Raw genomic sequence first — 15,989 nt, 5'->3', positions numbered from 1 at the left:
AGTTAAATATACAAATATGCTGCAAAGGAGTGGGGGTAGGGCTAGACTGGCAATATGCCATTACAACCAGCAGCAAACTTAGCAATGCGTTTAAAAAGACAAATCTCTCTTCATTGTTCATACGGAATATGGGCAGCGGGGGAACTCAAAGTCCAAGTTCTGCTCCCCCTGGTGTAGTTATTGTGGTGATCACACAGGGTCACAGGACGTTTCACCGTCTATTGATCCCTGTGCCACCACTTTATTTCTCGCTGCCACTACCCAGGCCCTACCTGGTACAATACTGAGTCCAATCAGGGTTAAATTGGAACATAAACTTCTATTTATTGAAGTTTAACAAGCGTTTGGTTTCATAAACGGTCTCAGTCAATTACAATCATGGGGTGCCTATCCAGACCTATAACTTCCGCTGCCTGCTCTCACTCACCAAACCACCTCTCAGATTTTACTTGTCTTCCCAGCTCCTAACTGTTCCTGACTCAGCTTATTTCGCTACACTAACTCAACCTCCCCACAGACTCTATCCCAATTCACTCCCACTCCAGCCAACCTCCCAACAAACTCTCCCCTTCACCCCCCCCCAGCTGGTTTTATAGTCCCTCTGACTCCACCCCCTGTGTTCTGATTCGGTAACCTGTTTAACTATTTCACTTCCAGCACTCTCATATGTTAACGTCACAGTTATCACAAAAACTGAATTTGTGAATTGCACATGAGGATCATATTCTCAATATGGCTAAGAAGTTCCACATGTGAACATGTCATTGGGCTTTTGAAATTCCACCAGTCATTATATAAATCAGATGTGGGGAAACCTTTTCCCCTCCAGATGTCACTGAACTACAACTCCCCGCATTCTTGGCCATTGGCCATGCTTGCTTGGACTGATGGAAGTTCTAGCTCCGCAGCATCTTTAGGGCCAAAGGTTCCCCTGCCTGATACAAATGAATAACTATAAAATTATTACACATATGTCTTTAAAAGGCCTAGATCACCATAGTCTTCCACTTATAATTAGGACTGGCTTTGGTTCTAGCTTTCTTATATTTCTGTGCCAAAGGCAAGCAACAGCTGCTCTGTTCCCACTTCCCAATATTATTTACCTTTAATGCAAATATTCATAACCAAGCAGTGCTAAAGCTAGCCCAGGGGTAGGGAATCTGGGACTTCCCAGATGTTGTTGCATCCCTGACCACTGGCTGTGCTTGCAACAGACTCCCCATCCCATCTCTGCCCCACACAATCTATGTCCTGATTTCTGACACATCACTTTCTGTTTTGAATTCATGCTCTTGTTTTCTCTCTTCCTCTCCTTCCCATCTCAACCCCAACCCTCTGCCACACACATCTTTGTTCCTTCTTTCCTGTTGACTCTCAGGCTGCCAAGCTTCCTATGTCCATAATCATTGTAGGAGTTGGACAGGCTGAATTTGACGGTAAGAACTTTTGTGCAAACAGTCATGAAATATGATGACTTTCAAATGCTTTGGTTGAAAGGCTGAATCTTATGCTCCTGCTACAATGGCAGCTGCTATCCCAGGGGTTAAGGCCAGTAGGTGCGATCTATGCTTAGCCAGCAGCAAAACCAACAGAACCATGTCCAGCAATAGGCACTAATATAGCAGTGCTTTTGGAAACACCCACTGCAACTCTGGTATCGCCCACCCACTGCAGCTTTGCATACCAGCAATGACACTGGATTAGCCATTCTCAGAAAGCAGAAAAACATATATTGTAAATAATGCATTGATACCATCCAACCACATACTTCTCTCCCCCATCTGGCTGAGTTTGGCTGGTGAGTGGGGCCACCTACCTGTCAGTTACCTGACATCAGTTAATCCAATTTTGCCCACATGGTTAGGAATCAAGCTATGCAGGCAAAGGCATGGTGCTTTGCAAGCCCTGGTGTGGTGCTTGCATAGTGCTGTGTGGCATACTTTGCAAGCCCCAGTGCTCTGCATGGGGGAATGACAGTGCCTGCCAACCCCCTTTAGCCCCAACTGCATCTCCACCTGCAGAGGGTAAGTGGGCATGCTGCCAGTGGCAGAGGAAGCCTCTCAGGCACCTAGGGCGGCGCACCCAGGGTGAACCGGTCATAGGGGCAGGGGGCATGGTGCCCTTATTAGAGGCATAGGGATGGGGGGCAAAGCACCCTTAGTAGGGACGGAGCATGCAGCACCCTTAGGGAAGGACGGGGCGGGGGCGCCCTACAGCTGGGGGGAGGCAGCGGGCGGACATCGTGGAGACTGAGACATGTGGCTCTGGCATGCTGCAGGCCCTGCGGTGAGTGCCACCTGCCATTTTGTCACACACACACCCAGTGGGGCACCTGGGGTGGGCCGCACCTACCTCACCGACCCTTGCTACGTCCCTGCATGGTGCTCCTTTGCAAGCAACGTCCATGCAGAAAAGCCACTTGAAAAGAAGAAGGGTGCTCCTTTGGGTGCAAAGGAGAGCCAGAAGAATTAACTCCGCTGCTCTTGGTCAGGGGGATGTAGAGCAACATTTCCTCCCCACCCCCCTGCTCCTGGCTGAATGTTTACTTGGGGGGGGGAGCCCCTCCCCAAAACTACTTTAGGGCTACAGGTGGTCCCCAGGTTAGCTCATGGCAGGTGACCCTGATTCGGGACTCCTGCATCCATGACACAGGGCAGATAGGGGCAGCTGTGCACACCCCTATAGTCACTATAGATTTGCAAATATTCCCATAGGCATTGAATGATGCATGATTAGCCCAGTGTGATATTCAGTCGTACCTCAGAAGTTGAACGGAATCCGTTCTGGAAGTCCGTTCAACTTCCAAAACATTTGGAAACCAAAGCTCAGCTTCTGATTGACTGCAGAAGCGTCCAAAAGCATGCAAAAGGCTGAAAGGCTGTATAGTGAAATCAGTGGGTAGAATATAACAGATTAATTATATCTTGCAGTGAGCAATGAGAAACAGACATTGATAGGGCCATCGGTAGTGCAAATTACAATACACGAAATGAAAATTGAAGGTGGTTTTCCTGCTCTGAAAGAAGATAGTGGAGCTCTTTGCTCAAATTGCCTTTTTCAGATAATGGAACAGCTTATCAGTCATGGCATAGAGGAGTTTTGTGGGCCTCCTGCAGACTTTGACTCCTTTGCACCCTTACTCATGCTATGTATGATTAACCCTCCTTCCTTCCTTCCATTCATCCCTCCCCACAATGGACAGCCATGGTGGAGCTGGATGGAGATGACATTCGAATCTCGTCCCGTGGAAAGATTGCAGAACGTGACATTGTCCAGGTATGTTTTTTTAATTTTTTAAAAAACAAACCACAATCTGCCTTGTGTGCCAGTCTTGTTGCAGAACAGGCAAGAGCTGAAGAGCCTCCATGCTTCAAAGCTGACTTCTGTTAGTCAGTGTGGGGGTTTTCAGCTCACTTTCAGTGTGTGAGGAGTCCAAACAGCAGCTGTTACTCTGCTTCCCAGGCAGGCAGTGGAGTCTTGTCCAGTGGAGGGAATGGCGTGCTGCCCCACCAATCTTGAACCTGCCCTCAGCCCACCCCCACCTGCCTGCCTGCTTACAACCAACCCAGGGGGTGGCACTGTCTGTCAGCTTCCTCCTTAGTCTCAGGGTTGCCAGAACTCAACCGGGAGGAGGAAAACTAGGATAAAACCGGGGCAAGTTGGCTCTGCCTGTGGTTGACTCTGGCTGCACCTACTGTTGCACTCCCCTACCTTCCGGCTCATGAGTCCTAATGGGACACCAGTCACCACTACCAGCAGATGGGTCTCTATTGCTTGCTGGGAGGGTGAGGTTGGTGTGGTGTGAACACACTAGCAGAGCCAGTCTGGCATCTTTGCACTGCACTGACTTCCCTGCCCATCCTAGTAAGCAAGAGCAACCCACCTGCTGGCAAGCTAGTATAATGGTTCCACTGCACCAGGCAAACCATTTCTGATCCTCACTGAACTGAATGTGCCAAGACAGGGTTCTCTGAGTTACATGGTTCCCTACCTCCAGTTGTCTTGCATCACTCTGAATATGCACCTGGATAGAAGAAAGAAAGCAAGGCTGTCAGGGATGGGTGAGAACTATTGCCAGGGCAACAGCTCAGTGACGGGGCACGCCCTCACATGCAGAACATGCCAGGCTCAATATTTGGCATTTTCAGTTAAAAGGATGATAGGATAGCAAGGTGCCATGAAAGACCTCTCAGGTACATACTCCAGAGAGCTGCTTCCAGTCAGCTTAGACTGGCCCAGATGCAATAATAGTGTATCTTGATGCAAGGCAACTTCCTGTTGGACTATGCCGAAATGGCAAAGCTGACCAGAAAGCTCAGAAACCAAGAAGACAAAAACTTCCCATTCAAGAAAGAATGGGGGAAATTATAGTTTATTTGGGAGACCATTGTAAGCAGATGAAAACATTAGCAGGATTTTAATAACACTTATAATGTAACAAACACTATGGACAATATGGAGAGAGAGAGATATGAAATAATATGCACTGGAAAATGTTGACAGTAGGACCCATGGAAGTCTGGGGATTCAGAGAAATGTCTAAATATGATGATCTATTTGGTATTGTTATAACTTTACTTTTGTAAAATCAAATAAAAGTGTGTGGGTGTTTTTTTAAAAAAAAAGATACAAGGCAACTTCCTATATTTTCTAATATGTATTTAATTCTGTAGCCCACCCCATCCTGAAGATTTGAGGTGAGTAACAATTAAAAGGCATAGCCTATCAAAAGAGTTTAACTTACCAGAGAGCAGCAAATTCCATTGCAAACTTGCTTCCCTGTCAAAGCTGGGGAGGTTTTGGCGTGATCTCTGCCTGGCGAACTCCTCGAGTTTTGCCACCTGTGATCTTTCTATACAAATGCGGTCCAGTCTTCCTGGATCAGGGAAGTCTCTGTTGTAAGGCTATATATTGCCTTTTGAATGATTTGCCTTTCATGCCTTTGATATACTCTTCTCTCTCCCAGTTTGTCCCATTCCGAGATTACATAGACCGCACAGGAAACCACGTCCTGAGTATGGCTCGGCTGGCTAAGGACGTTCTTGCTGAGATTCCCGACCAGTTCATCTCCTACATGAAGGGACGCGGCATCAAACCCAACCCAGCTCCACCTCCGTACACCCCCACAGGCCACACCCTTCAGACAGAAATCTGAACGCCAGGAGAGGAAAGCAGCACTTGAGGGCAGGTGCCTACAAAACACAGGTCACTCTCTTGGATCAGCTCTCAACTTTCTGTGGGCAGACTGACATCCAGGCAGTGATCACACCACAAAATGAAAATCTACAGTGTACTCTTTTCTGCAAAAAAAATTAATAATAATCCTCTCTGAGAGCTGGTTTATTGCTGCCATTCTGGCACACCAATGTGCATCATTGGAAGGACGGACCAGCCGTGAAACCTGGGGGGGAAATAAGGGTTTTGATTTCATTTCATTTTGTTAAAGGACAAGCCCTGTTGTTGGCAAGTTTCCTCGTTTCCTATTTGGGGAGATCACCGTGGTGAGAGAAGTCCAGCCTGTCTTGGTAGGCCTCATAAGGAGGCACAGATCATTCATTTCTCTATGGTTGGTGTGATGAAGCAGCCCTTTCTCCATGCATCTTCCCTTGCCCCACCCCTTACAGCTGAATGATTTGGGGTCTTCTTCTTTTTTAAGCCCATCTATAGTCCAGCTGCCACCTCAAGTCTTCTGACACTTCTTCCTCGCTTTGTAATGGCTCAGCTTATGGATTGACCTGGCAGGCTGAATATTGTGATCAAGTGACCGTGTGATGTCGTCTCTTAATGCTGCTGGTGTTGCTGCTGTTCTTTGTACTGCATCCAGTCCCTAAATTGCTTAACCCCACCCCCTTATTCTTTGTAAATCTACTTTGACAAATATTTGTGCAGGCTTGGATTGTTTGTTCCCTTGCTTGTTTGGTTTTTGTGACTCTGTCAAGTCCCTTTTGCATTTTTTAACCCCTCGTTTTCAGCAAATTGCTGTCTAGATTTGATTTGATATCTGAGAAGGTATTATTGTGCAGGGCATGAGAGAGAGAGAGAGAGAGAGAGAGAGAGAGAGAGAGAATAAATGGGCCTTATTTTTGACCTCTTCGCACTTCTACCCATCAGAGTGATAACTTACAAGTGGTATCCTCAGTCAGGATGATCTTGAAGTTTGGGCTTTATAGAGTGTGTTCATAGAGTGACAGGAAAAGTTACTTCCCAGGGTTATGTAGGAATGGGCATAGCTCCTGTGTTGCACTTTGGTATGTCCTTTCTTCATTTCAGCCTTTGCAGAACTTGGACCTGCTATATAAAAACTCCAGCTTGGCATGGATCAGAAAAGCTGCATATAACTCTGAAAGCTGCTTTCCCCACCTGGAGCTCTCCAGATGTTTTGAGCTGCAATTCCCATCAGCTCCAGGCAGCACCCAATGAGGCTTGTAACTCAAAACATCTGACAGGCAGCAATTTGGGGGAGGCTGTTCTAAAGCAGTGGTGACCTACCAGATGTTGCTGGACTCAGCTCCCATCATCCCTGACCATGATGACTGGGGCTGACAGGAGTTGGATTCCAACATGATCTGGAGGACCACAAGGTCTCCTGCTATGCTCTGACACAAAACCATACTCAGACTCCTAGAATTTTCCAAACTCTCCCCTGGAAAGTTTAGTGGGGGTTTGTGTGTGTGTTAAAAAAATTGTTTATGTACATATTTATTTCAGTTTATACCCCGTCCTCAACTCAGGGCAACTCAGCTGAATTTAAAAGTACCGTACCTCTCATTAAGCCAAGCAGATCTTTCAATCGTATCCCTTTTAAAACCAGAAATTCTAGACAAGTGCCCTTTTCTGATTCACTCATGGATGAAGCCCTCACCCATTCATTCATTCATTCATTCATTTCATTCATTTATTTATTATTTCATGTATTTATTTATTTATTTATTTTATTTATTTATTTTATTTGTATACCTCCCTTCACCACAAGTTCTCAGGGCAGGTCGCAGAATAAAAATACAAGTAAATAATTAAAACAAAAACAAAATAACGCGCGCCCTCCCTTCCCACAGACACATTTAGAAAGCTGTAGAAAACTAATCAGCCAAAGGTCTGGTTGAAGATAAATGCTTTTGCCTGGTGCCCTAAAGTATATAATGAAGGTGCCAGGAGAAGCTTCCTGGGGAGAGCATTCCATAGACGGTGAGCCACTGCAGATAAGGCTGGTTCTCGTGTTGCCACACTCCGGGCCTCACGTGGAAGAGGCACACGAAGGCAAGACATTAGTCCTGCCCATCAACTGCCCCACCTGCAGATGTCAAAGAGAAGTAGAGCTGTGTGTCATCAGCATATTGCTGGCATATTGCCCTTTGCCACTTCCTCCTTATTCCACCACCTCTTCACCTGCATTGTCTCTCAGTATTCTGGATCCAGTTCCCTTACCCCAATCACTAACCAACCGTACTACCAGGGTATTTCGTTCTCTCTTGCATATCCACCTTCCAGAGCAGCACTGATTCCCAAGGGTACGTCGGGCAGCTGCCACCCCTATGTGATGATAGGTAAGGCGCTCCTGGAAGCTATTCACAAATCTCCAGGGCAAAAATGGGGAACCTGTGGCCCTCCAGATGTTGTTAGACTACAGCTACCATCGTGCTTCACCACTGGCCATTTAGAGGCCCCCTGGTTCCCTGCCTCTGGAGAAAGAAAGGTGCTGGGGAAGAAGATTGATGGCCAGTGAGATCCTGCTTCCAAGGCTAACTGCTGAATCATAGAACTGTAGACTTTGAAGGGACCCCAAGGGTCATCTAGTCGAACCCCCTGCAATGCAGGAATCTTTTGCCCAATGTGGGGCTCAAACCCACAAACCTGAGATTAAGAGCCTCATGCTCTACTCACTGAGCTGTTCTTGTTTATTAAGCTGAAGCTCTTAAGCATTCGAAGGGCTTTTTTTACGTAGGCCAACAAAAATATGCTCCAGCTTCCATTTTCAAGTTTCAATCCTTATTTGGCAAGGTTTTTTAACCACGGGTTTCATGCATTTGTAAAATCACAAACTGCTTTCCCTCCTCCCGCCCCCCCCCCCCTTTAGCTGGTTGCTTGAGGTGTTCCAGGGATGTCTTAACTCACAGAGAGCCAGATCCCCAAACCTTTCTTAGCTATTAGGGATCGGATCTGCTCTGGGGCTGGACAGCTCTTTTGCTAACTGGAATCATGATGAAAGATGCACTTAGAAGTAGCCTAGCTAGTACTCTCCCCTCCCTACTTAAGAAGTTGTTGGGGAGCATACTAGGCACTTGCTAAGCACTTTCCAAATTATTCTTCTTATTGAAAATAGATAAATGCTGGCGGTAGCATGATGTGAAAGGAAGCACATTGCTTATGTGAGATCCTTAGATTTTATATTCCCTATCACCTTCCCCTTTCCTAGACTAACAGCTGACTACACAATATAAGTCAACAAGACTCTGGACAGCTGGTCAATGACTGCTTGCCAAACCTAGGCTCATATGTTGAAAATATTCCAAGTGAAATAAGGGGAAAATTTCCACTCTAAACAGACACAACACTGGGATCCTGCAGTAAACTTTTAAAAACCAAGGTGCTGTATAGTATAGTATTTCCTCCAAGTGGCTCTCTAACCCACCTTTGTAACTCTCAGGCAAAATTGGGACAAGATTCAGGTCAGTTTGGTGACTGGAATGGAAGGATAAATTTATGTATGAGAGCAAATAATGATTCGTTCTTTACCTTTAGGGCACCTTAAACACTTCATGGGCCTTAGGGTTGTGCTCAGTGATAGTCCTATGCATAGTCGGCCCATTGAAATTAATGAACATGACAAACTTAGGTCCATTGACCTCAGTGGGTTTAGCCTGAGTAAAACTTAGCTGAATACAGCCCCTACAAAGTTGTCGTCTTCTTCCTCACCACTTTAGCTACATTGGATTCTGTCTAAGTGGCCACTTATAGCTACTTTTGAGATGAAGTCTTGGTTGGCTGGCTTGGCTCGTAAACTGTTACAGAGCTAGTCAGCCAGCAAGTTTTCTAATACTCACCTGAGCTCAGTGGTGGATTTCTGTTGGTCTTTGAGGAACTTCAGCTTTGCCAGTTGATAGTAAGTGACACTTAGTCTCCCTCTCTGGGACAGATCCTGTGCTGATGCAGGGTCAGCATCACCTATAACTCAACCAGAAATGGTCAGTTTTGGGGATGGCGTTGCTGTATTAAATTACTTTTCCCACATGATGAATAGCACAGACTCGGGGCAATCCTGCACTGGCGATGATCAATGGGAGCTTTGCCATTGCCTTTGCTTTGGGATGTGGATTATATTCTAAAACTACAACCTTGAAGAGCGTATTGTCTTCCAATTTCCAAAAGAAGTAAGCGAGTGAGAATACTGTTTCTCTGCCTCTTTTGTCTTAGCAGTATTAATACATTTACCCCAGAAGCGGAAGCCTCCATACAGGAGACAGTGGGAGGCACATCTAATATGCTGTCTAGTTCTGCAGGAGCAGAGGTACCACTGAACAGTGTTTGCCTGTGCTAATTTGTACCCCATCTGTCTGTGCATTGTCACATCATCCCAAGAGTGACTGGGGAAGTGCTACATAAGCTATGGTTTTGTATGCCACATCTCTGCCCACCCGTTGGGTGAAGCATGGCACTGAAACTCCCCTGCTCCCAAGTTTATATGCGTGGATCAGCACGGTGTATATACATCATGCAAATGTGTGCCTACAGATGGAAGGGGCTGGCGGACATCTTGGGCACAAACACATTTAAAGATCAGGTAGTGGGTTGGGCATACCTGTTGAATCCCAGGCCCATTGACTAGGTCTTAGGTGGTGGAAACAGCAGGAATTCTCCAGGTGACCTAGTTTGAAGCCTCAAAGGAAGCCTGTTGTATGTACAGTCTACTCCCAAATCCAAATTTTCTCTGGCTTCCGGAGTTTCTTACAGCCACCCAGCATGTTCCATTTCCCCTCCTCCCTTCACGACTGTTTTTTATTTGCATGGCAATGGCCTTTCTCTCTTTTATGCTACCGTTTCCTGCGTTGAATGTCTGATGTAATATAGTTCCTATTGGACTGCCTTAAACTGAAATAAATGATTCCTTTTATTAAAGCACTGTGTGAGCTTTTATCTCGCGGCACAAATGATTTATTCAGGCTATTATCTGATGTCCCTAAATTAGGAGGACAACCTAGGAAAAAAAAATCACTCTCAGGACGGAGAAATGTAGACTGTAATGTTGTTACACGTATGCTGAAAAAGGAATAAAGTAATGGAAATTTTTAGAAACAAAATCTTTACCGATGAAAGATTGTATTCTCTTTCCCTTTATGAGTGACTGGGTTGTATAATTTATATATATACACCCACACAACTTGTAACTTAGCAGTAATTGCTACAAAATACATGCACTCATTAAACGCACTAAGCTACATAAAGGTTACAAAAAGCAAGTACAGGCTACATCATTACAGAAGTGCATTCAAGCAGATCTTGAATCAAAATCCTAAAATCAAAAAACCCTCAGCAGCATTTTTACAAGAACCACAAGAAGGGGTAGGGACTACTGGCGTGATTTAGACAGATGTAGCAGTCCCAGCTCCTTCCTACTCAGATTTCATTGAGTATGAACATCCTACTCAGGTCTACTCAGAAATAGATCCTATTGGGATTTAGGATTGTGTGTTTAGGATTGCAGCCTTGGTATCTAAATTTCAAATTCATTGAATTCCAAAGTAATTTCCTACAAGAACTTGCTTTTGGCAGAATTCTCAAGACTAAAGAAAATGTGGAGAAGATAGAACACACAAAAACGGGGGAGAAGCTTTGCTATAAAAATCTGATCGTCACAAAAACTTCAGATTCTGTTATTATTCACTACAGAAACAGCCTATGAAATTGTACACATGTCGGTCCAGGTGCGCAAAGTACAATAAAAACCCTTTCAAGTCCTCATCTCCTTTTAATTGCATAATACTGTTATGAGTTTGGGTAGGGGAGTAGGTTGTATGCTGAGACCCTTCTATGTTCTGGGTCCGGAAAGTGCCAAATTTTAAACAAGGATTCAAATTCCTGGAGTAGCTAGGCTTGCTTCCTAGTGAGGCGATAGCCTAGACCATTGAGGGAACAAAGGAAGTGGCTCTGTGCCAGATACCAAATGGACGGGGTCCCCTCCCTTGACTCACTGGTAGTTAGTTTAAAAAGAAAAAAAGCCAGAGTTGAGAGGGGAGAGTTGAGGTGGAAGCTAGGCGCTAGAATCAGGAAGCTGGGAAAGCAGATGGAGAGAGCCATGCCTGATTTCTGCTGGAATCCAAAGCTGTGGCTATGGGGGAAGCAAGGCCTTAATGCTCCATCGTAGGCTCAGGTTGTATGTGTAAATAAATCATATATCACAAAGATATCACTGCTCCCTTATTCCAGAGGAAACCTGAACTCTGGGTAGGTGCCTGGGACACTTGGAAACTTGAACAGATCAGAGATTGAGGTGGCGTCATGGGTGTAGCCGGGGGGGGGGGGGCAGGAAGGGGCAGCTACCCCCCCATCAATAAAAATCAATAAAAATACATAGCTGTCAGCGGCTGCCTCAGGTCCCAGCTCACAAAGGACCAACGCCAGTTGCTCTTTATAAACAAAAGTCTTTATTGTGGTTCATTGTTGGTTTGACATCCGTGGCGCGCAGCGCTACGTCTGAGTCCTTAGACCGGCGAAGTCCCGTCTGAATCCGCCCCTCCTTTACACCAGTTCAATACCCGAGCTTTGCTCCACCTCTTCCTTTCCTCCCTCTGCTCCTTTCTCCTCCGGGTCCTCCTGCCCTCTGGGGTCCCAACCCTCCTGGACTCTTCGGAGGCGGATTCTTCTGACTCCTCCCCCTGTCTCCGGCGGGCTTTGGGACCTGGCTCCCAATCCGGATTTTCTGCTGTCCCTCGCGCCTCTACATTTGAACTTGGCGTGCGCGCCCAGCCGCCCACTTTCCTCCTAACGGCTACACTGCTCCCTTCACTGCTTTCTCCTTCAGGGAGGCTGGCCGGCCCTGCTCTCTCCTCCGCCCCTCCACTCTCTGACGGAGGCGTGGTCAGTCCTGCCTCACTCTCTCCTCCTGCAGGAGGAGGCTTTTGTTCTAATCTGTGGGATTCTTCCCCCCCGCTGCGCTCTGGTGGGGAAGCTAGCCCTGATTTCCAGCTGCCGCTTGGCGACTCCCCACTGGCCCCCCTTGCCCTGACCCTGGGGGCCTCCTTCTGGGAATCTTCTGATTCGCTGGAGAGACTCAGGGAATCTCCCTGGTCACTGTCACACCCTCCTGCGTTCCCCTCCGATTGTTCCCCTTCGCTCTCCATCTCCTCCTTCTCCTGTGGCTCAGTCCCTGAGCCCCTGACAATAGCAAACTGAGGTTCTGCCCCCCCCCCCCAAAGAAAAATCCTGGCTACGCCCATGGATGACATGCAACAATACCACGGCTCCTCAGTGTGCTAATTATCAAACTGAAAACAGAAGTTGCCACATAAGCGCTCAAAATAATTTTTAAACTTGATTCCTTCATTCATCAGAAGACAATCCAAATGTCTGTTGTGAGGCTAGTCAGTTGTTCCAGCTCACATATGCTTATTCATGATCAACATACTGATTTTCAAAAATTGACCAATAGGTGAATTCTTTTTCATATGCAGACAAACAGTGGGAATATAACCTGCAAATATGTGGAGAGGAATCCTAGTATGGATACTTAGAGTGGTTCATAAACTGAAAAGGGTGAGGCGATAGAAATGCTTTGGGCATCCACCCCCAAGCAAAGTTAACATGGTGGAACCATACAGCTTTAAAAACCGATGCACCAAATTTGTTTGTACACTATACCTAAGCATTTAAATGCTTTGGGGTCTTTCACTATGAAATTGAAAGCCATCGGTGGTTTTTGTGATTAGTGTGGCATGCCTAAGACAACTGACACTATATTGAATTCACACAGGCAAATGTGTAATTAACATTCAAAAGGCCTGTGGCTGCTGGCAAAGTGTTGTGTTCCAAATACTGTTCCTTGTCATGCATAAAAAGTCATCTATTTTTCTCTCTGTTCTGTCTTTACAGAATGCTAATTCATACCATAAGAAGTGTACATACCATTATAGTACTGGGAGGGAAGATGCTGAGCTTCTGCAGCCCATGGGAGCATGGGAAGGATAGGAAACAGTCGATAAGGGCAATCATTGTCAGCTAATATCTGAAGCAAAGTCCTTTTCTTGGCATTCAAAATACCATCCACTGTTCTTCTCCCAGTAGAGAGCTGGGGATTCCTAAACACATACTAATAGGGGCTTAATACTTCAGGTGTTGCATGATTTATTTAATGAGCATTCAGAAAGATCAAGGATTGCTTCCAACCACAGCATAATGTCATTATGTGCCAGATCAAGTATGATCTGCAGGAAACATCATGACCCTTTAAGTGGTCCCAATCCACGGGGTTCCATGGGGAGCTTAGTGCATCTGTGCGTCACCAGAAAAGCAGTCCGCTTCTCCAAAATTCAGGGCGTGCTGTGTAAGTAGCTCTTGCAGAAGAAAACTAAATCAGAGAGTTCAGTAGAGCCCAACCTTTAACCAAGTGCCAGGAAAATAGTTGTCCCTTAGTAGTGAAGGACCAATTAGAGTGGATTCACAGAACGAGGATTTCCTTGACTTAAGCAACATGTTGCAGACATCTTCTTCCAGGTTTGGTTCCCATTGAAATTGTAGGTCAACAGAAGGCTGGCAGAGCTGAAGCCTTTCACAATAAACAGAAACATTTAAAATCAAGGTGAAGTGGATATGTGGCTGAAAGCAGACCCCACTGACTTCAGTGAGGCTGGCTCCCAAGTAAAGTGCGTGTAGGTTTGCAGCCTTAATCTCACCAACTGTGATTATATAAAGCTGGTTCCATCCTCAGCTTTCAAAGGCGTAAAGATTAATATGATAGTAATGATGATGATTTTTTTTAAAAGTCGACCTACATGGTGGTCCTTAACAGAGGGGCCCACAACCAAGAGAGCTGGTTAGGAATTGTAGCTTGGGGAAACTCTTCTCTTTAGCTGGATGTCCTCCAAGTCCCAGGAAACAGATATCTCTTCCCTGAGCATAGAAGACGCAACAGTGGTGCAGCAGGCTTTAGACAACCTTCTAGAGACCATAATGTCATGCTGATGATGATGATGATGATGAAGAACCTATCCCTTCATCCTGAGGTCCCAAGGGAGGTCCCAACCATTATAAACAATGCTAAAAAAAACACAGTATTTTCAATCCCAGAACAAGGTGGGTCCTTATTTCATAGAAATCTAATGTAGAGATTAAATCTCTGGACATGCTAGGATGGGCCACATTTTTCTGACCTCAGCCTCCGTCTGCCAGCTGAAGAGAGGGACATGCAGGCTGCCCAAGACACATCTGAAGAACAGGCAGCAGTCTTGGCAGTCTGACGGTGGAAGGAGACGCCAAGCTAAACAAGGACCATGATGATGCCAGGCTCAGATGCAGAAGTTGTAACTGAACCACCTAATAAGTATCCAGGATGTTGTCTACTGGAAAGCCCAATGCAGGGGCACAGGTTTAGAGACACCTCTGACAGGGATGGGGAGATTACAGCCCATGGGTCAAATCTGTCCCATCCAATGTCTCAATCTCTGCCCCGCCCCTCGCAACACTCCCCAGGCCACACCTCCTCCCTCACCAATATGCTTATTTTTGAGACTGGCCACATGCACTTCCAGAATGCAGGTTCCAATGTCCTTTTTTTTAATGCTTTGTGCATCCGCATCTAATCTTGACCCTTTCTATATGTATAAAAAAATACTGATGTATGCTTTTCTTTTTATAAATCTGCCAAAGAATAAAATCAAATAAGGATTAAGGGGTTTTCTCAGGACAGTGGAGGGCATGTGTGCTGAGACCTATTGGTGGCGGCACTCACCCTTCTTCTGATAGGAAATGCTCTGCAGGAGGGGAGGACCAAAAATTGGGGGTTGAGGAAGGTCAGTTGCAGGGCGTGAGAAACATCCCTATTTTCAACTGGGAAATGTTGGAGGTACAGCAATCCAACCACTGCCACCACCCACTCTGATCTTGCTAAATCTAGTAGTAAATGATATCAGCGGAGTATTGTCACAGCTCTTTGGCTCTTATGTTCTGAGTGGTGCAAGAAGCATCACTGTATGCGCAAATGTGCCTTTCCTTTCCTTCCGAAGCGAGATGGGAAATGATGAAAAGTCAATCAAAATCATGTTGGCGTGCCACTTGCTTACGTCAAGCAGATTCCTGCAGCGTTTCTTAAAAATGGCCCCTCTGCTGCTCTGCTTTGTGGCGTTCTGGTTTATTATTTACGCCGAACAATGAGGATTGGATCAGAACAATTCAACTTGCTGGAGAAATTGCTTTGTAGTTATTGCTTCATTATTAGATTCTCTTGGTGATTAGGAGCATTGAGGCAGCCTCTGGGGCAGGTTGCAAGAAGCACTGCTTCAGAAAGGAAGGACAACATGGCTGGGGATTTATATATTTAAACGCTAGCAGCCCTGTGCCCATTTAAAAGCAGGAAAAGATGAAAAGCTACTGGAATGAGGTGCGATAAAATAAAATAAATCTAGAGTGAAAGTGCTGCTTTGTGCTTGGACTTCCTCTGCATTTCCATAACTGTTTTCCATTTACAGCAATGAGCTCGTGAAGGAATTTTAAAAATGCAACAGCGACATCTACTTGACAGAGACTGACTCAGCACCATGTTTTTCAGCCCCAGGGAGAACCCCAGATAGCACACAAAAGCCCTGTGGGTCTTTCAGTAGAGACTCACGAACAGGTGACTCAATGAATTGCTGCCGATTCCTATTAAGGGACCAAACGGCATGGCTGTCCCGTAATAATGAAACATTATGCTATTTGTTTGTTATTGGTTGTTTTTACAGATCTATTATAATGGATGATAAAGCTAAGCAAGATTATACTGGAGATTCTGACTAAACATTAGG

At 45.7% G+C, this 15,989-nt stretch overlaps 1 protein-coding gene across 1 annotated transcript in view; it reads left to right on the top strand.

Moving 5' to 3' along the window:
* The window catches only part of LOC114598451 (copine-5), a 124,264-nt gene extending 118,386 nt beyond the window's left edge, over positions 1–5,878 (top strand). The window contains exons 19-21 of the mRNA XM_077928844.1: positions 1,379–1,436; positions 3,203–3,276; positions 4,967–5,878. Coding sequence (XP_077784970.1) covers positions 1,379–1,436; positions 3,203–3,276; positions 4,967–5,155 — 321 coding nt within the window. The 3' untranslated portion in view covers positions 5,156–5,878. The remainder of the gene's footprint in view (positions 1–1,378; positions 1,437–3,202; positions 3,277–4,966) is intronic.
* Positions 5,879–15,989: the final 10,111 nt, after the last annotated feature.

The sequence above is a fragment of the Podarcis muralis genome, chromosome 5 (assembly GCF_964188315.1).
Source record: "Podarcis muralis chromosome 5, rPodMur119.hap1.1, whole genome shotgun sequence".
Classification (NCBI taxonomy): domain Eukaryota; kingdom Metazoa; phylum Chordata; class Lepidosauria; order Squamata; family Lacertidae; genus Podarcis; species Podarcis muralis.
This window is presented reverse-complemented; position numbering and strand designations above follow the sequence as displayed.